This window comes from Sorex fumeus, unplaced genomic scaffold, assembly GCF_029834395.1.
Source record: "Sorex fumeus unplaced genomic scaffold, SorFum_2.1 ptg000029l, whole genome shotgun sequence".
Lineage (NCBI taxonomy): Eukaryota > Metazoa > Chordata > Mammalia > Eulipotyphla > Soricidae > Sorex > Sorex fumeus.
The window spans coordinates 6,140,561-6,164,817 of NW_026606086.1; the positions used below are offsets into that span (position 1 = coordinate 6,140,561).

The window sequence follows — 24,257 nt, forward strand, 5'->3', positions numbered from 1 at the left end:
TCCCACCCACCCAGTTCCCATCACTCCTGGGAACAACCTCTGAGCACAAAATCAGGAGCAATGCCACAGGATCACTGGTCCAAAGACAAATAAGCAAACAAACCCACCAAAAAAACTTAATACATTATCAGATATATTTGGAATCAGTATTGCTCCATAAATGGAGCTTAAATTGCCAATCATAGTTGGCTTGCCGTTTGTATGGGGGATAATGCCTTTCCAGGATGGATTGTGCTTTTCTCTCTGGTGACAGATCTTACATGTTCGCTATCATGCTATGTAGAGAAAAGGCTGGGTTTGGAATAGTGACAGGTTTCTATCAGGCAGATATGGAACTATCCTTTGATACAGTGTTCTCACTTTGGGATTTGGGGGAGCAATGCTCCTTAAGAAGCTTCTTTTTTAGCTGGGCCCTGACCATTTATCTATACAAAGCCTATGCATCATCAATTTCCATTTGCCTATGAAAATATGCAACATACGATGATGCATACATACAGAATATATGCAGTGCAAAATCAAGTTTTCTATTTTTGTGCATGTCAAAATTTCAATTCTGTTTTGATTTGATTGTTTTCAGTGAGGGAAAGGCTTGGCAGTGTTTTTTACAAAGGTCAACCTCTGAAGCTGCAATCACTACAGTATCTACTCAGCCCAGACTCCACCCCCAGCCATTGAGGAAAGAGCTCAGCATGGGCTCTGCCTGTCACAGCAGGCCACTGCCTTGGGTTAGCATAGCAGAATTCAAAGATCTTTCTCTTGACTTGAGCAGAAGGTAGGAAATTGCTGTCTTCTTACCCATGCTGCCGCTTGATGAAGTTTCTCCAGATCTGGGTGCGAAGATAATTTCAGATTCAACTTTCTTGGACGTCTAGCTTCAGTGTTTTGGTGAGAGAACACTCAAGCAGTGGGAAAATGACCCAGAGCTGCCCTGTTAGGTAAGGACATAGATGGTGCCTATATTGGAGCCAAGAGGGGCATTTAAAAGCCTTTGGAAAAAAATGTATGCACAATTTTTTCTTCTCATTAAGGAATAAGGCACTTTCTGGATCTCAAAATCTTTCCAAGCCATACTCTGTACATTTGTAATTTGTACATTTGCTTTTGCATAACAAAACTGAGCAAGTAGCAAAATAAATGAAAAATAATTGCACTGTTATTTTATTTATAATTGAAAAATGATCTTATTTTTCTAGGTATTTTATATGCTTAAATGTTGTATAGAATTATTGCACGACATTTTATGCATATGTTATGTTTCTAACTTTTTATATTTTAATTATTTTCTTTGATTATTACAGGCTTCTGTTTATGATCAGTTTGGCATTCCAGACAATCCAATTGGGAAACAGTAAGCAGCATTTTATTTATAGTCTGATTTTATTATGTCTCTTTCTCAGTCATTATCAGTCTCAGATTCTCAATGTTTTTAAAAGGTCATCAAAGAGAGAGACACAAGAATAGAGAAGAAATCCACAATGTCACAGCTCAAAAGTTCCAGCAGAAAACGTTTCACTCATCCTCGGACAATTTTAGAACAGTGAATGATAGCGCGGACAGCTGGAGGCTGCCGGATTCACGCATTTACTCCCAGAGTTTCCAGGAAAGTAAGTCTTGGTACTGCCCCACCCACAGACAGAAGGAGGTTTGTGGATTCTGAAATAGCTGCCACATTACACCACAATAGGCCTGCGGGGGTATGTGTGTGTGTGTGTGTGTGTGTGTGTGTGTGTGTATGTGTGCGCCTACACAAAATGTAGGGTGTGACCATGATGTGAAACTTTTAAAAAAATGGCTTTTATTTTAGTAGTTTTCTGCAGTGCTTGCTTGTGTTACAAGGTATTTTCACAGATGATCTCTCAATATAAATGGGGGCACCCTCCCTCCGTTTGGTAATAATCAGACACTGAGTTTTGAGGGCCACAAAGGTAGGATAAAACATGAGCTCTGTCTCAAAGCACCTTCCTCGTCATTCTTCTCTATTAATGGCATATTTCTTATACTGAATAGTGTGCAATGATTATTATGGGCAATTATTCATTTTCGTAAGATACTTAAAGGTATCTAGCACCTATTTGTGATAATAAAGTATGCTGAGTATGAGCTAACTTCTGGAGTTATCAAATCACAAAATTTAGAGTTAAGTGGGAATTCATCACTTAATCCAGCCTCACATCATAGATAAAATTCTCTTGACAGCGTCATCAAGAGGCTTCTGCGCAGCGGGTCCAATAACCAGCTCCTTAAACTGCTTAGAGTTCTAACAGAATCAGTTTTCTGCACTCAGAACCAACAGGCAGGCCAGCCCACTCACGCTGGATCATTGGTTTTCACTTCTGGGTTAAGTCTTTTTAAAGATTTTAAAACAAATTGGACCAAAAAAAAAAAAAAACCCAAGAAAAATCAACCAAAAACCAGTGTGTTGATACTATGCAGTGCAATACAGGCAGAATTTAAAAAAAAAAGATTAAATAGACAAACAGAAACAGAGAACATTTTCTCATCTTCATGATGATGCATTGTGGTTTAAAAGAATTCACAGTGGGAGGTGTTCTTTAGTTTTGAAAAAGACTTTGACAGTTCATTGGTAAAAACTTCCTGGATGTTTTGTCAAGGCCGCTTGGCGTCTGCGTTTGCCTCGACCAGGGATTTTTTGCAGGTCCAGGGATTGGGATGTTTTTGGAACAAATGTTCCTCGTAACAGGGGCCTTCACGGCTGTCTGCAGACTTTCGGGCTCCATCCAAGACTTCGTGTCCCCAGGGGTCCCTGCAGTGGGGCGGGGGCGGGGGAGTTTTCGGCGTCGGAGGGGGTGTCGCGGCTCCCGTGGGTGGTCGCTCGGGAGGCCTGTCTTTAATCACCGTCTCGTGAAGCCCGGCAGCCGGGCTTAGCATGACAAAGGCGGAGCCGGCGCCCCGCGGCCCCGTCGGCCTTTCAGCCTCGCCCGCCCCCTCCGGGATGCTTTTCATCCTACCAAGTACCTGAGCAAACACTCCCGCCAGGTGCTAATTTTATTGCTGGCGGGGGAGGGTGGTCGGGGAGGCGAACTTTTGCTTTGGTCTCGGGTAGGTGGGGGAGCAGAGGCCGGGTGGCGAGGGGCGCAGAGGCGCTGAGCCGCCGCCCCCCTTCGCCCCTCGTTCTTCTCCGACAGGTGAGCCCCAGCCCCGGCGCTGTTGCAGGAACGGGGGCACCTGCGTGCTGGGCAGCTTCTGCGTGTGTCCCGCGCACTTCACCGGCCGCTACTGCGAGCACGACCAGAGGCACAGGTGGGCGCGGGGCAGGGCGCGGGGTGGGCCGCGGGGTGGGCGCGGGGCAAGACGCGGGTGGACGCGGGCCGCTAACCGGGATCCTTCACTAACGGGACCCGGCGCTAAGCGGTCTGGGTTCTAACGGGTTCTCTGCGCTAAGCGGTCTGGGTTCTAACGGGGCCCGGCGCTAGCGACCTGGGTTCTCACGGGCCCGGCGCCCACGGTCGGCACTGACGTCTGTCCCCGCAGTGGCTGCGGCGCCCTGGAGCACGGAGCCTGGACGTTCGGCGGCTGCCGCCTGTGCCGCTGCGTCTTCGCCGCGCTACGCTGCCTGCCCCCGCGCGCTCCTGGCCGCTGCGGTAAGCCCCCGGGCCCCCTGCACGTCTCCCGCCGCCTAGCTTCGCTCCTAGGACAGCGACCGAGGCGTCGCACCAACAACCTTTGTAGGGGTTTCTGAGCTAAGGCCACGCAGAAGTTTCCCTCCTGAAACGCAATGAGAAACATGCAAGTCCTAGGTTGGCGCGCGGCTGAATCGGTCTGCGGTGCTGGACTGTCTTGGCAGGGCTGGGGGCACTTAGAGAAGGCCTCACCCTGCCTGGGGAAAGAGTCAGGCCACCGTTAACCGAGACATAGCCAAGTAGCCGGCCAGGGGGCTTCTCTATTGGGGGCGTCCAGCCCCACCCTCCACCCAACCCCTATGGAAGGGCACAGTGACACCACAGCCTCTCCATGCCCACCGGGAGGTTACCGTGAGGGCAGCACCAGTGAGTAGCCCTATCAGCCGACCTCCTGTCCTCCCCACCTGTCAATACCCTGCTGTGGGCGACAGCTCAGGGCCACAATGAGGGTCCAACCCTGAACTCCTAGGGTCAGTGTTCACCCCATCTGCAGCTGTTTTTGGTGAAGCAAGGCAATCTTCACAGCACAGTTAAGGGGGTCTTCATGAAGGCACAGCCCTTTGGTCTCATTCCCGCCTTCTTTGTGCCACTGCTCTTTGATTCCAGCCCAGGCACATCCCCCAAAGCCACCTTACCCCGCTTATCTGTGTGAGGATGTCGGCCTCCTCCCATGTTTCAGAGAAAGGGGGGCAGGAAGTAGGGAGCAGGCGTGGGAGTTGTAGGTGGTGCATCTGTGTTCGGACAGGTAAGTCACTTCCCACTTGCCATTGGCTCCCAGCAGGGATGTGGGGAAGGTACCAGGGATTATTTCTAGTCTCCGGGCAAAAGCACTGGAGGAAAACTGACTTCCAGGAGATGGGGTCACTATTTTACATCCTCTGAGTCTTCCAAGTCTGGGGCTGCTGTCTTCTTTGACCCATCCGCAGGGTACTTTGTCAGGCACGTGAAGACCCCTGCTCTCTCACCCACTGATCCTGCCTCCGGCTGCTGGTGGTACTGATCATGGCAGCACAGGATGACAGTGATGGTGGTGACAGTAGAATTGTACAAACAGTGGTAAGGATGATAGTGATGGGGGTTGTGGCAGCTGCATAATGAAGGTTTATGATGGCAGCATCATGGTAACTGCTTATTAGCTCTCCATGTATTTCATGCAGTTCATACAGCTGAACCATTTAGTTCTATGGAAGCCTATGGAAAAACCTGTAATATTGCACTGGACACAGTCAGTTGTCTCTTTGGGATTGGAGGCCAGTGAAACTCTGAAAACTAGTAGACAGGGTCTATTTTTTCTTAATGTATAACCATAAGAGATAGATTATTGTTCACCTGAAAACAAGCTATATTATAAGAACATTTTATTTTAAAATATTAACACCATGTCATATTAGTATAACCATTGATGGAATGATGGTTAATATGTAATATTAATCTGTGAATAAGATTATTATCATTCACATTGTGTAAGTAAGCACATCTCTGAAATATGCTAGATACTTTTTTGAGAGACAATTGATATAAGACATTTTAAAAAATTAATCTTTTTTTTTTTTTGCTCTTTGGGGCCACACCCAGCCATGCTCAGGGGTTACTCCTGGTTCTACACTCAGGAATTACTCCTGACGGTGCTTGGGGATTGTGGTATGCTGGGGATTGAACTCGGGTCAGCTGTGTGCAAGGCAAATGCCCTATTCGCTGTACTATCTCTCTGGCCCCGATATAAGACATTATATCAGCTAACCTATACAGCATAATGAATGATTCTATAGCTATATCTTTATCAAAATGATGGCACTGTCTCTTTTAACTTCCATGAAGTCACATAGATATGAGCTGTAACACATTGCCCATGAAGAAGAAACTCAAGAGTCTTCAGAGATAAACAAGCCATGTAAATATCAGATTGGGGTAAGGCCAAGCCAAACCTCACGCTTCAAACACAATTATAAAACCAAAAAGAAAATCACAATACATTTTGTGGGGCTGAGACACAACTCAGGGGGTGGGATGCTTCCCTTGCATGCAAAAGCCCCACATTCAATATCCTGCCCTTTATTTATTCCCGTTTAAGCAACATAGGCTTTGGCCCTAGTGGCCTCAGAACTTCTGGGCCAGACACAGCCATGCCAGTCTGAGCAGCAGCCCATCTGGTCCAGGAGGCAAGATCTGCCCCAAGAGGCCTGTGGGTCCCCAGCACTGCTCAGGAGCTCACCCCAATAATCCTAATAAAACACACATGTTAGGCAAAAGCCAGTCAACAATCAACAGGCAGCTGGTGCTCTGCGGAGGGAATGGGACTCTAGCCCCTAGGTAAGGATGAATGACTAGAACTTTACCCAGGGCTAGAAACAGAGCACCATGGGGAGGGCGATTGCTTTGCGATTGCTTTGTTCAATCCCCGGCATCCCATATGGTCTGCTGAGCCCTGCCGGGAGTAAACCCTGAGCACTGCCAGGTGTGGCCACAAAACAAAAACAAAATGGGTTGGTGTAATAGTACAACGGATAGGGTGCTTGCCCTGTGTGCGGCCGACCCATTCTAACGCCACACCTCACATGGTTCCCCTGAGCTGCCAGAAATGATCCCTGAGTGCAGGGCCAGGAATCAGCCCCGAGCACCTCCAGGTGTGGCTCACAACTCAAACGAAACCAAAACAAATCTCCCAAAAATAAATGAAAAAAGAAGGGTAGACTTTTGTCAAATTGTCTGTGAATGTCATCCCGTAAGAGTGCAAAATTCTCTTAGTATCCTGGTTGGAGAGGAAGTCTCTGACTTCCAGAGACACTTGAGTCTGCACATTGGAGAGTATGAAGGCTGCTTCTCATCCTTGTACTGAACCATACTCCTATCATCCAGGGTACCCCAGTGCTTGTCAGTAAGAATATCTGAGCAAGGGCCTCATTCAGCTGCTGAACCATATGCATAAATGACATTTTCCCCGTGACGTATTCGATATGCCAAACACAGTAACAACAAAGTCTCCAATGGAGATGTTACTGGGCCCGCATGAGCAAATCGAAGATCAACGGGAGGGCCTTTACTTTTACTTTACTTTATGCCTTTCCCATATGTGCCATACTCATATGCATGATAAAAATCTCTGCTGGATCGAAATCTTGAAAGGCTTTTTGGTAGGTTCATTTTTTAAAAAAAAAAATTTGTTTTTGAATGCATTTTATTTTATTTTATTACTTTATTTAAACATCCTGACTTACAAAGTTGTTTATAATACAGCTGTTTCAGGCATTCAATATTCCAGTGCCAATCCCACCATCAGTGGGACCTTCCCTCCACCATTGTCCCCACCCCAATTTCCCACCTATCCCCAAGCCCGCCCCCTAGGCGGGCACAAAATTGTTCAGTTTTTATTGCTTGTTACAACACACACTGAAAAATTACTATTATTCTTATAATAATAACTCCCTTTGTCATGGGGGTTGTTGTTTAGATGTATGGGATGGCACATGCAGGATGGCTTTCTGAGGTTGCACGGGTGCTGGTTCTCTGAGGTTGTGCATGCATGCCGACTCTCTGAAGTTACACAAGTGCTGGTTCCCTGAGGTTGCACACGTACGCTATTACATCAGTTTATCTTAAAATTATTTAGATTCCATCCCTACTCTCAGGAGTAGCTGGTAGCAACTGAAATTTCTTTCTTTTCTTTTTTTACTTTTTAAATTTTTCATAAAGTTGTTCATAGTAATTGTTTACATTCACTATTTCATTACCAATCCCACCACCATTGAGCCTTCCCACCACCATTACTTTAAGTCTTCCTACCACCACCCCAATCTGCCCCTTGGGCAGATGCTAAATAGTTTATTGAGCTTGCATACCTGAGCTGCAGGCGGTTTTTGGGTGTGACTCCCATATTTCTCAGGAAACGTTGTTCCAAGTTGTTGTGGTCCGGCCAGAGGCCTAGCAGCAATTTTGGGGTGTCGGGAAGCCTGGGAAGCCTGACGGCACCATCAGGCTGCTGATGCACTCGCCCCACAGGTACAGGTTGACCTGCTGGGTGGCACCGTACCCCTGAGGTTCATTATTTTTATTTACTTATTTTTAAATTTTACTTTTTTTGATAGCACAGCGGGTTGGGCATCTGCCTTGCATGTGGCCAACGTGGGTTCAATTCCTCCACCCCTCTCAGAGAGCCCGGCAAGCTAATGAGAGTATCTGGCCCACAGGCAAAGCCTGGCAATCTACCCTTGATGTATTCAGTATGCCAAAAACAGTAACAACAAGTCTTACAGTTTGTTGTGAGACTTTACAGGTGCCTGCTTGAGCAAATCAATGAACAAAGGGAGGACAGTGCTACAGTGCTACACTGCTACTTGATTGAATCACTGTGAGATACACAGTTACGAAGCTGTTCATGATCAGGTTTCAGTAATACAATAATCCAACACCCATCCCTCCACCAGTGTCCATTTCCCACCAACAATGACCCAGTTTCCCTCCTGTAACCTCTTTCCCCCCCCCCCCCCCCATCCCCATCTGCCTCTATGGCTCTATGGCAGGCACTTTCCTTCTCTGTCTCTGTCTCTGTCTCTGTCTCTGTCTCTGTCTCTGTCTCTCTCTCTCTCTCTCTCTCTCTCTCTCTCTTTCCCCTTCTGGGCACTATCATCTGCAATGCAGATACTGAGAGGTTATCATGCTTGTTCCTTTACCAGTAGGTTCATTATTTACTTACCAATTGCCCTTTTCTTTTTGCAATTATATAAAATAATAGTGGACCCATCTGTTGATTTCATGGAGTGTGATGAACGCATTAAGTTTGAAAATGCTTATTTGAAAAGTTTTCTATAAGTACTGGTGGAAGTTCTAAGATTTTCCTTCTAAGCTCAGCCCGTGACCTCGAGCCCTTCCACAGAGACCCACTGCTGCTCCAACATCTCTCTGGGGATGCCTGCCTGGAGGAGGGGTTTGTTCACTCCAACCACATTCACAAAGCTGGTCCAACCAGGGGCCCTTGAATTTATGCACAAGAAAGCACTTACGTTCGGCTGTAGGACAAAATCCCCTCCTGTGCCCGGGGAAGTCAATGCCAGGTTCGAGAGAGCAAACCTCGTTCTCACACAGTGTCCCTGTCAGCTCTTCCTCATCAGCCCTGTGTCCTCACCAGTGTCCTCTGGGACTGGATGCTTGGATTCCTTTTTTTGTGTGGTTCTTCCCCGAGGTAGGGGAGAGCAAGGCCGCAGTGACTGGCTCAGAGCAAGTCTGTCTCTATCCCTCTTCACCACCTTCCCCACAGCTGTGCCCAGGTGCAGAAGGAGTCCCAGCTGCAGTGCCTTCCTTTCTCATTACTCAAAATCTCCACTTCAGACTCACCAGGATGATAGATGGCAGGGCTACGTAGGCCTGTGCAGGGGAAAGTCGGGTGACTCTTCTTGGGCATCCCTGAGAAGACGTCCCAGTAGCTGGGTGCTGGTCTGCAGGCTTCTCTGCCGGCCTCCTATGTCCAGCCCCAGATTTGCTCGTGAGAATATTTCAGTGTTGCTGGCCCCTCTGCTGGTATCCAGGCTGTGGGGCTTGTCAGCTTCACACGCTCATTGCTTGCTAACAGATTGTTAGCTAAAGAGACCCCTGCACTGGTCCCCATGCAGAGATCCATCCTCAGCAGCTTTGGCTGGGGATCCCAGCTAGAGGAAGAGTCAGACACTAGGATTCTTGGGCTCAGAGTCAGTGCTGCCACACTACAGCCACTTGGTTGCAGCTGAGGGTATGGGCACAGGAGGAGACGGTGCCGGACGGGGGGAGAGAGGGTCTGTCATGCTGTGCAGTAGCCAAGACTTCAGGAACGGGGAGTCAACTCTTGTGTGAGCAGCCTCCGGTCAATAAACCAGGCCGGGACTTCTTGAGGGTTGGGAGGGGACAGGCAAGTTGGATTTCCTTTTAACTGTCATTTTATTGTCAACTATGTATTTATTTTTTATCAAATCACCGGGAGATACACAATAACAAAGTTGTTCATGATCGGGTTTCAGTCACACACGAATGCTCCAACATCCATCCCTTCATCAGTGTACATTTCCCATCACTAATGTCCCTGGTTTCCCTCCCATCATCCCACCACCCCAACCGCACTGCCCCTCAAGCCTGAATCTATGGCAGACACTTCTCTCTCTCTCTTTTCCTCCCTCTCTCCCTCCTCTCTCTCACCTCTCCCTCCCTCCTCTTTCTCTTTCTCTCTCTCTATCTCCCTCTCTTGCCTCTCTCCCTCCTCTCTCCCTCCCTCCCTCCTCTCTCTCCCTCCCTGCTCTTCCCCCCCCTCCCCCCGCCATACCCCTGCTACTTTTGGGCATTAAGGCTGGCAATATAGGTACTGAAAGTTTATTATGTATAACCTTTATCTCCTTTGGCATGCAGTTCTTGTCCAGAATGATCATTTCCAACTACCATTACCATAGTGGTCCCTTCCATGTCCTAATTGTGCTACCTATTTTACTTATTTATTTTTGCTTTTTTTTTTTTGTATCACACCTGGTGATACACAGGGGTTATTTCTGGTTCTGCACTCAGGAATTACTCCTGGTGTTGCTCAGGGGACCATATGGGATGCTGGGAGTTGAACCCGGGTTGGCCGCGTGCAAAGCAAATGTCCTACACGCTGTGCTATTGCTCCAGCACCACTATTTTATTTTAAATTAGATCTTTGAGCCCGCAGTGACTGACTCAGTTGTGTGGAATTCTGAAGCTGAGGAAGGTTATTTATGTGTTAGCCTTCAAAATTTCTCTCTCACCTCTCCTGGTTCCATAAAAATCCCCTGGTTTCTGCTTGCAGTGAAAGGGATAGAATGTCTAAAGGAGGGCTGAGGGCTAGTACAGGACGGGGTGTTGCCTTCTGCTCAGCTCACCTGCGCTTGAGTCCCAGCATCCCAGATGGTTCCCCAAGCCCCTCTAGGAGTGATCCCTGAGCAGAGCCAGGAGTTAAACCCTGAGCACTACCGGCTGTGACCCCCAAACCAGAACAAAACAAAGAGGAAAAGAAAGTTTAAAGGGAAGGCGAGTCTTGCTCACTCCGTGTTCCTCCTTTTGTGGCTCTTGTGTGAAGGTGGAGTTTTTAGCCCATCCACTGCCCAGGGGCCATGGTCTTGTGAGGAGGCCAAGGAGAGAGAAAGGTTTGAGAGAATAGACAATTCTCTTCTAAAGCAAGCTTGCCACACTACATCTAAAAGACTCTGGATATTTTGTTTCAGACCTGCAAGACTTTCTGGCCTCCAGGGCTAATGGACTGAGCTCACCTTACTTGCTGAGTTTCCTCCTCACTGTGCCCTGCCTCCTGCTGCAAAGCATCCTCAAGGAAGAGAGGATTGCTCAGACTCTGGGGTACCACGGAAGCCCCGGCAGTTCTAGGCATCGCTTCTGACTGTCTAGGTTGCAACAGATTTGATTGGTTTCTTAGAAGCTGAAATATTACTTGGATATGTGTCCTGTTTCACTACCAATTCTTTTGTTTAATAAACGTGTTCAAGAGGAGTCTGTCTTGCTTTCCTGTGTCATCCAGGCAGATGACTGACACGTGTGATTGAATATTAGAGACTGGGACCTCCTGGGTCCTCACACAGAGCCCGCAGAGCACAGAAGCCCTCTTCTGAGATAGCTGATCAAGTCCTTCTGAGTGCCCTGAGCTCTTTGTGCACGATGCACGCAGATCCTTCCACACTCAACAGCACTGACTCTAAGTCCTTGGAGGGCCAGTCAGCACTACTGCTTTGGCAAAGAGCAGCTGCCTAAAAATGCTCCAAACATACAGGAAGGAGGAGAGGGAGGAGGAAGGCCAAGGAGAGAACAGAGACTGAAGACTAAAGGCAGACAGCTGGGCACCAACACCTATTTCCCACCCTCCTGTAATTGCTCCTTTGTGACACCCTTTCAGGCCAGTCGGCACTTCTTAAGACCTTCCACCAACATTTCCCTTAAAAAAAGAAGATGCTACACAGCGAAACCTTTATAATAATTATAAAGGTTTTTATAATAATTATAATAATTATAAACCCTTTATAATAATTAAGCAGAGAGAGAATTCTGTCAGAAGAGTTAGATCCTAACCACTGTGCCTAAAATTTACTCAGTGCCTGTTTAAAATGAAATAAATTAAAAAAAAGATTATTTAAAAGAGCCTGTTACAGAGGCAGGGTGGGGTGTGGGAGGGAAACTGGGAACACTGAGGAGAAGTTGACACTGAGGGAGAGAAGTGAATGATGGTGAGTGAAGTGGACACTGGTGAAGGGATTGGTGTTGGAACATTGTATGCGTGAAACCTAGTCATAAGTAACTATAATTCACTGTCACTGTCACTGTCACTGTCCTCCCTTTGTTCATCGATTTGCTCGAGCGGGCCAGTAAGGTCTCCATTGTGACACCTATTACTGTGTTTGGCATATTGAATACATCGCGGGTAGCTTGCCAGGCTTTGCCGTGTGGGCGAGATACTCTCAGTAGCTTGCTGGGCTCTCCGAGAGGGGTGGAGGAATCGAACCTGGGACAGCCAGGTTGGCTGCGTGCAATGCAAACGCCCTACCTGCTGTGCTATCGCTCCAACCCATTCAAAGTGACAAAATAAATAAAATTGTTTTAGATTTCTAATAAAGGAGAAGAGTTAGATCCTTTCTAAGGACCCTAATTATCTCTTGAAAGTCAGTCTTGTCTTCTAGCAAATCTGAACTCCAACAGGGAAAATAAAAAGGGCTTGAGGGCCTAACAAAATATCCGGGGGGCTAGAGTGATAGCAGAGTGGGTAGGACATTTGCCTGGCACACAGCCGACCCAGGTTTGATTCCCAGCATCCCATATGGTCCCCTGAGCACCGCCAGGAGTAATTCCTGAGCACAGAGCCAGGAGTAACCCCTGTGCATCGCTGGGTGTGACCCAAAAAGCAAAACGAACAAACAAATAAAAGAAATCCAAACTACTTGGTACTTGGAGACAGGTGCTAATATCAGCTCCAGTGGTGATTCACAGTCTGTCCAGCAAGAAGGAGAAATAGAAAGAGTGACAGAGGACCCGGGGCAGTTCAGAAGCTTAGTGTGCATGCACTGCTTGCTGGAGGGAAGTCTCAGGCACGGAGCTAGGAGCATCCTCTGAGCACTGCTGGGCAGAGCCCCTAAGCACAAACAACACATTTCTCAAATACGCTGAAGAGAATAAACTCTGAAAGGGAAGAGAGACGCTGAATAGATGGCCTCAATTGGAAAATTGGTTGACCAAACTCATGATCTTTTATAAACCTCAGGACTTTCATTTAAAATATTCAAAACTAAATTCACTGAAGAAACCACCACAGGGTTTATTGCTCATGTGAGATAGAGGCTTATGCCTTTAGAGCAGTTTTTTTTTTTTTTGGTCTTTTTGGGTCACACCCAGCGATGCTCAGGGGCTACTCCTGGCTCTGCACTCAGGAACTACTCCTTGCGGTGCTCAGGGGATCATGTCGCAAGCTGGGAATTGAACCCAGGATGGCTGCATGCAAGGCAAATGCCCTACCCTCTGCACTATCGCTCTGGCCCCTAGAGCAGTTTTGTGTTCAGAAAACCATCTTTCACTCTGTACTCAGAAACCCCCTTTCCCAGCAGACACTTATCTATCTGGTGCTTGGCTAAGGAAAAACTATGCTGTAGGTGTCATTAACAAGAAAGTGGATTTTTTTTCTAATAGATTTTTGAAAATTGTTTGAAAGATCTGTGTAGAAAACTCAGAAAATTAGGTAGTTAGAATTGATTGTGTGATTCCAGTGCCTGGGCCTAGGCTCCTTTCCAGTGTCCAGCCTTTCCTCTCAGCCCTGGAGGACGTCTCGTCCTGTCCCTCCATGCTCAGTCTATGGAAAATGTCCGAAGTCCCTCACCAGCTGCTCATCTGCAGGGTATGATGGCCTGGTCTTGCCCCTTGGCTGAGCTCTGTCCAGTGTGCACTTTCCTACTCTGAAATTTTGTTGCTGGGTCTCTCTTGGGTTGTGCAGTTCTCCGTCATTTTGGTTTTTCTTTCTTTTTTCCCCCCTGATTTTCTAAAGCTTTTTTTTTTTAAATTTTTATTAGTGAAACACCATGAGGTACAGTTATAGACTTACAAATTTTTGTGCTTGGGTTTCACTTATACAATGATCAAATACCCATTCCTCCACCAGTGCCCATTTTCTACCACCACGGGTCCCAGTATCCCTCCCAAACCCCCCTCCCCCATCCCACTCTGCCTCTGTGGCAGGGCATTCCCTTTTGTTCTCTCTCTCTCCTTTTGGGTTCTGTGGCCTGCAAGAGAGGCATTCAGTGGCGATCATGTTTGGTCTATAGTCTACTTTCAGCATGCTTCTCCCATCCTGAGAGGATCCTCCCAACACTCTTTATTTGGTGTTCCCTTCTCTAGCTCAGCTCCCTTTTCCCCTAGCATGTGTGGCTGGCCTCCAAGCCACGGAGCAAAATTCCGGTACTAGTTTCGACAACTCTTGGGTGTTAGTTTCCTATTTTGTTACTTTATGTTCCCCAGATGAATGCAATCTTTCTTTGTCTATCCCTCTCTTTCTGACTCATTTCGCTTAACATGATACTTTCCATGTAGTTCCACTTGTATGTAAAATTCATGACTTCATCTTTTCTAACTGCTACATAGTACTCCATTGTGTAGGTGTACCAAAGTTTCTTTAACCAGTCATCTGTTCTCGGGCACTCAGGTTTGTTCCAGATTCTGGCTATTGCAAAGAGTGCTGCAATGAACAAACAATTGCAGATGTCGCTTCGACTATACCTTTTTGCCTCTCTGGGATATATTCCCAGGAGTGCTATAGCTGGGTCAAAAGGGAGCTCAATTTCTAATTTTTTGAGAATCGTCCATACTGTTTTCCAGTCAGCATTCCCACCAGCAGTGAAGGAGGGTCCCTTTCTCACCACATCCGCGCCAGCACCGGTTGCTTTTCTTTAACTTCCAGCCACAGCTACCTGTGCGTGGCTGAGGTCTCCGCTACCTGGCCATTGTCTGGGTGTACAACCCCTGTCCGAGTGTCCAGTCATGAGAGCCGAGCTGGTCCTGCTGTCTGTCTGCCTGGGCGTAGGTGACAGGGCAGAGAGAGCCTGGCTGGGGACTTACTTTTATCTGCTGTTATCTCCCACCCATCAGCCATCCCATTACCTGTTCTGATTGGAGATCTTTTTGGTGTGTGGGATTTAAACTGACCACAGCTAAATTAGCTAGTTCTCTTGATCCTTTACCCTTCCTCTCCTGCTATATCAGTGTGACCCAGAGAGGCTAGGAGAGCTCACGTACAGGATCAGATAGCACAGTGTGATAACTGCAATGGAAAGTCATGTAGAACTTAATGGGTTCTACATAATACGTGCGAACATGCACACACACACACACACACACACACGCATGCGCACACAATTCTGCAAATAGTTTTTTTGCATAGTTGCCATGTAAAGTGTTACCTATTTATCTATTTATTTATTTTTATATCTATTTTATTTATTTTTTTAATTTTATTTTTTTATTTTAAAATTTTTTTCACACATTTTTTTGGGGGGTCACACCTGGCGATGCACAGGGGTTACTCCTGGCGCTGCACTCAGGAGTTACTCCTGGTGGTGCTCAGGGAACCATATGGGATGCTGGGAATCGAACCCGGGTTTGCAGTGTGCAATGCTAACACCCTACCCGCTGTGCAAATCTCTCCAGCCCCTATTTTTAATTTTTTTAAATTTTTAAATTTTTATTAGTGAGACACCATGAGGTACAGTTGTAGACTAACAAATTTTTGTGCTTGGGTTTCAATTTCTCTCTGCAAATATTTTTGAAGTTCACTGTATAAAGGGCTCAGTGACACAGTCTTGAAAGTTGGAAGTGAAACTACCTGAATAGGTGGGCTAGAGGTGCTGAAGGCGCCTAGGAGGAAGATGACGCTTCGTGCACATGGAGCTGCATTCCCTCAAACAGCACACAGAAGCGTAGCTATTGAGTTTTAGTTTTTTAAATTCACTTTTGTGCCCATGTAGCACATTATTTTATTTATTTTTAATCTATACTATTTTTAACCATTGGCTATGGAAGTAGAAATCCAATGTAATAGATGAATATTAAAGGAAAAGGTGAAATTTAGTAAATGATTGACTTGGAAATTGGTTCATGAGAAATAGTAGTTTGGCTTTTGAGACATAAGCCTTTTTACGTAATGATGATTTTTAATCCTGTCTACCTACCTATTTCCCTCTCTAGTCGTTGGCCAGTTAACAAACAGAATAATTGAGAATTCTTAACTGGCTAACTAAAAATAATTTACAATCTCATGCAAGAACGGTGACAAGTAAACCACTGACTATTCTATTATGCTTTGAGATTTTGTGAATAAAAGGTATTTTTTTTTTTCCCCTTAAAAGATACCGTTGGTGCTCAGAGTGATCTGTAAAGAGTAGGAACTTTCTGGGAGATAAAAAGAGCCTGGCTGAGGGCTGAAATCTTCACATAAATGTGCCACTTGGCTTATCTCCTTGGCTTGTCTCCTGCTGTTGAGAGCTGGTGGAGACAGGCTTCCTGGCCCCTTATCTCAGTGCTCACTCCCCAGGGTGGAGCCTTTTTGGTATCCCTGGTTTTGCTCACCCTGACAGGAGGGTACCTGCCTTTGGGAAACGCTCTCTCCACTCTAGATTGATGGCAGAAGGAACTTACTTTTCTCCCCACCTACCCGAACCCGCCCTAGGAACGGAAGTGCTGTTTCACTGGTTATTGTTATTGTGTATTCTTATTGAAGGAACAGAAACAGAGAAAATTGCAGGATCTGTATCAGTTCCTTGGTTTGTATTTCCTGGTGCCCATGCCTGTCAGCTCTAGACTTTACTTCAGGAAAAGCTGAGCCAATGCCTGCTGGTTAAGAGAGGGCCCTGTGGCACCTTTCAGTCATGTCACAATTTCCCCCTTTCTACACAGGCAGCAACTGACCGTTTCTGGCTGCATTCGGGAGCAGCCTCTGGATGCTTCTTCAGATTCTGCTGCTGGTAGAAGTCACTGACATTTGTAGCTGCGCATCACACAGGTCTATAGTTGCCCTTTCTGTTGAATTCTGTTTTGAATATATTAATTGAACTCTCTAAGCATTAGATTTCCACGTTTCTCTTCTTCCTGAACTACTGGCAGTTGGTAAAGGGAAACCAGTGACTATGTTTCTCTTTACAGCCACACCCCTAGTGTTCCGATTAGCATTTGTTCCTGTGAAACCAGGCGCTAGGGAAGTTTGTACACACAGAGATGATAGAATCATCCTCAGCTGATGCACTACCAAGCTGATGAGCTGTACATTTCTACAGTGCTTTAGCCATTGATCTGTTGGTAAATATTCACTAGCCAATCTTTTGAAAAATTTATTATACATGTAGCACTGTAGCATTGTCCTCTGGCTGTTCATCAATTTGCTAGGGCAGGCAACAGTAACATCTCCATTGTGAGACTTGTTGTTATGTTTTCTGGCAAATCGAATATGCCACAGGTAGCTTGCCAGGCTTTGCCGTGTGGGCGGAATACTCTCGGTAGTTTGATATAAATAAAATATGTAACATATTAATTTAATAAAGTCAATAAATTTGTTGATATTTACTGAATTTATATCTGCACCCAATCGATGGTTGTGATCAAAGAATAAGCTGACATCCTGTTCACTGCCTCTCTCTCCAGTAACCTTATTCTCATTAAATTTGGAAAGTAAATTATGACAAAACTACTTCCAATTCTTACAAAAATACTGTAAGTAAATACAAATCTTTATGAATATTGACACTTACATATGAGAAAATTTCACTTGTTTTTGGACATGAGTATTATTTCCTGTTCTGTGATATAATTCAGATTTGTCTATAAAAGTCTTTTTTTAATTTAGGTACTGTGGTATTCTTTTAATGGCATAATTTTGTGTTCTGATTTCACATACTTCATCAGAATGTCCCTCACCTCGAACCCAACTCCTCTTCCTTCCAGTGATAATAATCTAAGTTCTGTTGATCAGTTCTTAGTTTCTGTTGCCTTTGGGCATCTGTTATTCCTTAGTTTCTATGTATATGAGAGAGATTATTCTGCATCTGTCCCTTTCCTTCTGATTTCATTCAGCATGATACTCTCCAAATCCATTCACATAGGAGCAAATTGCATGACATTGTCTTATAGCCAAATAGCATCCCATTGTGTATAAGCACCATAGTTTCTTTATTCAGTCACCTGTTCTTGGACACTTGTATTGCTCCCAAATTTTGGCTATTGTGAATAGTGCTACAATAAACATGGAAGCTCAAATGTCTTTTCTGAACAGTTTTTGGGCAGATGCCCAGAATGATCATGTGGAAGTTCAATTCTTAGTTTTTTGAGAACTGTTCATTTTATTTTCCAAAAAGGTTGAACCAGGTGACATTTCCATCACAGTGGATGAGGGTTCCTTTGTCCCTACAGCCATGCTAACACTGGTTGTTTTCGTTCTTTTTGAGGTGTCATTTTCACTGGTGTGAGGTGATATCTCATTGTTTTGATTTGCATTTTCCTGATGATGAGCAGTTTTTCATCTATCTGTTGGCCATCTGTGTCTTCTCGTTTCTGTTTTGGGGCCACCTCCAGCAGTGCTCAGGGGTTACTTTTGACTCTGCACACAGGAATTGCTTCTGGTGGTTCTGGGGGGATCACATGGGGTGCCGGGGATCAAACTGAGTCAGCTGGGTGAAAGGTAAGTGCTCTACCCACTGTAAGTGCTCTACCCATTGCTCTGGCCCTGCTACTAAGTGCATTACATAGTTTGGAGACTAATCCTTTATCAGATGTGTGGTGAGAACTTATTTTATACAAGTCTGTTTCCTTATTCTGGTCATTGTTTCTTTTGTGCCCCAGAAGCTTTTTATTTTGATGTAGTCACACTTAATTATCTTTGTGTTGTTTCCTTGACCAGTGGCGTTGATTGAATATGCCTCTAGATTCAATATCATGAAGAATTCTTCTATAATAGGGGTATGAGTTCATTCATTCAATTAAATTTTTATTTTTGGGCCACAACTGACAGTGCACAGCACTTACTCCTGACTCTGCACTCAAGTATCGTTCCTGGAAAGACACAGGGGATGAAATGAGATGTCTGGGATCAAACTCAGGTCAACCACTTGCAAAGCACATTACCTGCCCCAGTTGAGTTATTTTTCTACAAATAACTAACCAGGTTTCCCAATACCACTTGTTGAAGAGGCCGGGATCTTTCTTAATCTGGTGCAACAAGACATACAGACACAGAAATTACTGTTAAATAGGAAAAAAATAATACAGACTTCCTAAGAAGCTGGGAATGCCACACAAGTTACATTAGGGAGTGCCAGTATTGGTCAGAGAGAAAAGGATTGAAAGAAAAATCTAGGCAAAAGCGTTAACTTGGACTCTCATGAGGAAAATAGGTGAGGTAAGGTGAGGAAGTTTAGTATTGGTTTGTTTGAATAATTCAGCAAATTCTGGGGTCTAAGAGGTGCCCATTATTACTTTGTACATTGGCTCCCCTGCCTCCTGGCTGATCCTGGTGTTTTCCCCTTGTGGACCTGCATGGCAAGTCCTCTTGAGATGATTTATTGCTTTGGGGCAATAAATAGATAATATTGTTTTGATCTCTTAGGTCCAATGTTAGAATGTTGGAGGATTTTTTTTTTTGCCACAGCTGACAGTGTTCAGGTCTTGCTCCTGGCAGTGCTCCAGGACCATATATGGTGCCTGGGATCTAGTGCAAGGCAAATGCTTTTACCTGCTGTACTATCTTCTGCCCCAAGATGGGATTATTTTCTGCATTTCCTGGGCCCATTTCTCTGGTACCATTCTCCTTCTAATCTCACCCTAATTCTCTTCTGTTTATATCACTAGAGAGCTTATCATCCCTAATGTTTGCTTGAACCACTATTTTAGAAAAGGTGCAGTTTCTCTCTCTCTATATATGTGTGTGTGTTCATATATTTATATATATATATATACATATGTGCATATATATATATATCCAGAGTCTCCTGCCCCCACGCCTGGCTGTCTTCACTGTCTTCATCGAGGCCCCTCAGAGGGGGTGGGTTGAGTTTCCTTCCCTGCCCCGAGCAGAGCCCCAGCAGCTGAAAACCTCTGGACCCCAGCCATAGCCATGCTTAAGACCACTCTCCACATGCTCGGATGAACCTCATGCATGAAGGAAACGGCAGAGGAACCCAGGTGCGTGGGGCCCGGGACTGAGATCTCCAAGCCTGCTTGGATTGAGACTGGGATCCTCCACCCAGATCCCCCACCTTTCAGTAGCTAGGCAGTTACACCCACAAACTGTCCCTGGTGCCATGAAATCCCATCAATGGCCAAGATCCGGAGACTATAAAACAAAGCTCTCTTATAGTCTAGTTCTCCTTCTCGGAGAACCCAGCAAGCTACCAAGAGTATCCTGCCTGCATGGCAGAGCCTGGCAAGCTCCTGTGGCGTATTCGATATGCCAAAAACAGTAACAATGATGTGTTTCATTCCCCTGACCCTTAAAGAGCCTCCAATGCACATAGTTGGGAAGGACGAGTAAGGAGAGGCTGCTAAAATCTCAGGGCTAGGATGAATACAGATATTACTGGTGCCTGCTCAAGCAAATCAATGAATAACAGGATGACAGTGATACAATGATTGCTTCAGAGGTCACACCTGGCAATGCTCAGGGGTTATCCCTGGCTTTGCTGGTGATGCTCGGGGGACCATATGGGATGCTGGGGATCAAACCTGGGTCAGCCACATGCAAGGCAAACATCCTAACCACTGTACTATCACTCTGGCCCTTAAATTTTGTTTTTAATGCTTTGACATTCCTAATTCATAGAAACTAAATTTAAATACAAATACACAAAAGCTTCTCATTCCACTAGCACTATAATGGCTTAAAGACCTGTTCAAGCATTAGTGCTGGGTCATCACTGCTGAAGTTCCTGCAAATGCTAGCAAAATAATCTTTTATATAGCGCTGACTGAATTTTCACAAAGGTAATTTTCACACAGAGGTTCCCACCAGAACAGTGAATAACTGGACAATTAGAGTAGACATAGAGTTGTATGCCAGAGGTACAATAAACCTGGGGGATATACCATCACCGTTCAAGAAAATGTTCACAAAATTTTATAGACAAAATCATGTTTCAGAGTCCTGTGATTATACTGTCAGTAATAAATTATGTTATATAGTTAATAATAAATCCTGCTGATAATAAAATCCTACCATATAGTCAATAAAAATCCATCTACTAATAAATCTCACCTCGGAGCAGGCTTTTACATATCTCTAATAGAATTTGATCAATCATGAGAACAGAAAATCAATATCACTGTCTTTTTTTATTTGAATTAAAAAAATTTTTTTCCCAAGTATAAAATAAAATTTAATGTAATATACTTTAGGTTTCAGAGTTGAAACCATATATATGTAAATGAGAATAGGCATTTTAATAAATTTGTATCAGTGTTTTTAATTTTCTTACACAAGTCAAGGGCTGGAGTGATAGCACAGCGGGTAGGACGTTTGTCTTGCACTCAGCCAACATGGCTGACCCGAGTTTGATTCCTCCGCCCCTCTCGGAGAGCCCAGCAAACTACCGAGAGTATCTCACCCGCATGGCAAGGCTGGCAAGCTACCCGTGAAGTATTCTATATGCCAAAGACAGTAACAACAATTCTCACAATGGAGACATTACTGGGCCTGCTCGAGCAAGTCAATGAACAATGGGAGTACAGTGACAATGACAGTGACACAAGTCAAAATCATTTGGTAACCATTAATTGGCTCTTATGAATTTATTTTCTGATAATTCTTTTTTCTAAAAATTTTTTTTATTAGTGAATCACCCCTCCCGTTGATCGTCGATTTGCTCGAGCGGGCCCAGTAACGTCTCCATTGGAGACTTTGTTGTTACTGTGTCTGGCATATCGAATACTCTCGGTAGCTTGCCAGGCTCTCACAGTGAAGTACAGTTGCAAACTTAAAAATTTTTGTGTTTGCATTTCAGGAGGAGAATGGGCACTGGTGGAGGGATGGGTACTCGATCATTGTATGACTGAAATGTAGGAGAGAGGAGAGTCCTCCCATTGTTCATCGATTTGCTCGAGTGGGCCCGGTAATGCATGAAAGTTTATAAGTCTGTAACTGTATCCACCTATATGAAAATTTCATGACTTCATATTTTTAACAGCTGCATAGTATTTCATTGTGTATATGTACCAAAGTTTCTTTAACCAGTTAACTGTTCTCAGGCACTCGGGTTTTCCCCAGATTCTGGCTATTGTAAACAGTGCAGCAATGAACATGCAAGTGCAGACGTCATTTCTACTATATTTTTTTGCCTCTCCGGGATATATTCCCAGAAGTGGTATTGCTGGTCAACATCACTGTCTTTGATACATGAGGCTTGAGTGATGAGTGAGTAAGCAGGTGAAAGAGTGTGGAAATGGGAAACTGGATACTGGAATTTGGGTGCCTGGATGCCAAAGTCTATGCCCCTTCTCTCACTTCTCTGGTCCTACAGTTTCTGGAAGAGACTCGTTTCTACACTCAGGACTGGAATCCTTCTCTCTTGGTCTCTTCCCATGGAGCATCTGCAGTGATACTAGTCCTTGATCCCTCAAATACTTTTAGCATCAGATATAAATTCCCCCCTTGGGATTTCCTCGCTTGACTTATTTCATTCACTGGCAGTTTCAGAGTAAACCCTCCACAGAAGTAAAAGCTTAGAGCAATTACACAGAACTCTCTCCTGGGTAGATTGTCCCCAGGCGGCGGATAAGCTATGGGGCAGAGATGGAGGACATCCTCTCCAAATCTCCCAAATGAAGCCTAATATTCTGTTTCAACTACAATTGCCAACAATAATGTCATTCCTTTGTGGAAAATCTATTTCCTTTACTTGTGATAGTGATGGTCTTGGTGTGATGTATAAGATACTTAAAACAAATAAAAGGAAAAGCAAAAGATCTTTGGGGACTAACATCAGGGTGAAATTTGACTTTCTTCCTAGGGAGATAAAAGAATATGCCATGTGCATCAGGGCAGAGACGAGCACAGTGACGGGAGAAGAAAAGCCCTACTAAAGGACCTATGAACCCAACAGTGAGGTAGTCCAGGGGTTAGGACCCATATGCTGAGCATGCCCTTGACTTGGCTTTGTTCCTACCACCACATGGTCCCTTACACATTGGCAGGTGAAGCCCTGGAGGCCCCCAGCGCTGCTTGGCCAAGCATCAGCTCCCTCAGGCCCTTTCACTGACCCTACCACCTGGTTGTGGCTGGGGATAGAACTCTAATTCTAGCTGGAGGTAGAACATGTTTTGCATATAAAGTCCTGGGTTTGATGCTTGGCACTGTAGGGGGGGAAAGATAGTAAAATCCAAACAAACATAATTCATATGCTACATCAATATAACTACTAGACATTTATCAGAATGATTTGAAAACACTAATGTGGAAGGATATTTGGCTTTCATGTTCACAGCAGGTTTGTTTTCAATGTATTATAGCACTGTCCTCCTGTTGTTCATCAATTTGCTCGAGCGGGCACCAGTAATGTCTCCATTGTGAGACTGGTTGTTACTGTTTTTGGCATATCGAATATGCCACGGGGAGCTTGCCGGGCTCTGCCGTGCAGGCTGGATACTCTCGGTAGCTTGCCGGGCTCTCCGAGAGGGATGGAGGAATCGAACCGGGGTCGGCCTCATGCAAGGCAAATGTCCTACCCACTGTGCTATGGAGGGTGTGTAAGTATATTAAATTATTTTGACTGGAGCAATAGCACACAGGCTGGACAGCAGACAGGGCAAATCCCTGGCCTGGGGAGGGGTGTGGTGCTCAGTCCAGAAGGCTGGGGCCACCCAGTCTTGCAGGCTTGTGACTGACAGGGCTTCAGGGAAGGGAGGGGCTATCATTATCTATTTTCAAAAGAAACTCAGGGAGTATGTGAGATGTGGGCTATATTGCAGATAGTCTTGACAATAAGACCTGTGCTTGAGTGTGGTCTCAGCTTCCCGGGAATACTTCTGTGTCTGTCAAGTATGGCTATGTGGTGGTTTTGACCACACCACACGTCCAACATCATTCTTATTAAATTGTATATCTGTAGGATTTATTTAATAAATATATCTGTAGGATCTATTTAATGTATATCTGTAGGATCTATTTAATGTATCAATAAGGAACTATTCATACTATTGATTTTAAATTTTTATATACCTGTTTTAAAAAAAGATATGCAGATCTGGCCCTACCTACCACATCAGCAAAACCACCACTGTACAGTACATCCCCCTTACACATTCCACATGGAACACACTTAAACCGAACTCTTATATGAACTCATGCAGTGTTAATTAGGCTTTCCCCACTCACACAGCTGTAATATTTACTCAACCCTAACTCCAATCATTTCCCACATACACACAAAACTTACAAAGGCAGCAGTGGTAGCAAGAGATCATAAAGCCCTAAATTATCAATGGAGCAGCAATAGTGTGAGTGACATTGAATTGACTGCCTCCCAGGACCAATGTCCATCCTCTTGAGGAGACTGGGCTCCTGTAACACTGACACTCTCAGGTGTAAGCAGCAGAGACCGAGAAGAGCTCCAAGGCAAAGTTTAT

The 24,257-nt window shown here is 45.0% G+C and overlaps 1 protein-coding gene across 1 annotated transcript; it reads left to right on the forward strand.

Moving 5' to 3' along the window:
- The first annotated feature begins 915 nt into the window (after positions 1-915).
- LOC130024620 (cryptic protein-like) lies at positions 916-16,632 on the forward strand. Its single transcript, XM_056115322.1, has 9 exons — positions 916-938; positions 1,302-1,351; positions 1,437-1,607; positions 2,011-2,045; positions 2,581-2,659; positions 3,150-3,264; positions 3,496-3,605; positions 10,841-10,970; positions 16,551-16,632. The coding sequence occupies exons 1-9, from the start codon at positions 916-918 to the stop codon at positions 16,630-16,632; spliced, it is 795 nt and encodes a 264-aa protein (XP_055971297.1).
- The last annotated feature ends 7,625 nt before the right edge of the window (positions 16,633-24,257 follow it).

Bases quoted from the DNA above. Each gene is read 5' to 3' on its own strand.
- LOC130024620 (XM_056115322.1), top strand. From the start codon at position 916: ATGACCCAGAGCTGCCCTGTTAG. The intron at 3,265-3,495 runs GTGGGCGCGGGG...CTGTCCCCGCAG, and splicing joins GAGCACGACCAGAGGCACAG to TGGCTGCGGCGCCCTGGAGC. The intron at 3,606-10,840 runs GTAAGCCCCCGG...ATTTTGTTTCAG, and splicing joins GCGCGCTCCTGGCCGCTGCG to ACCTGCAAGACTTTCTGGCC.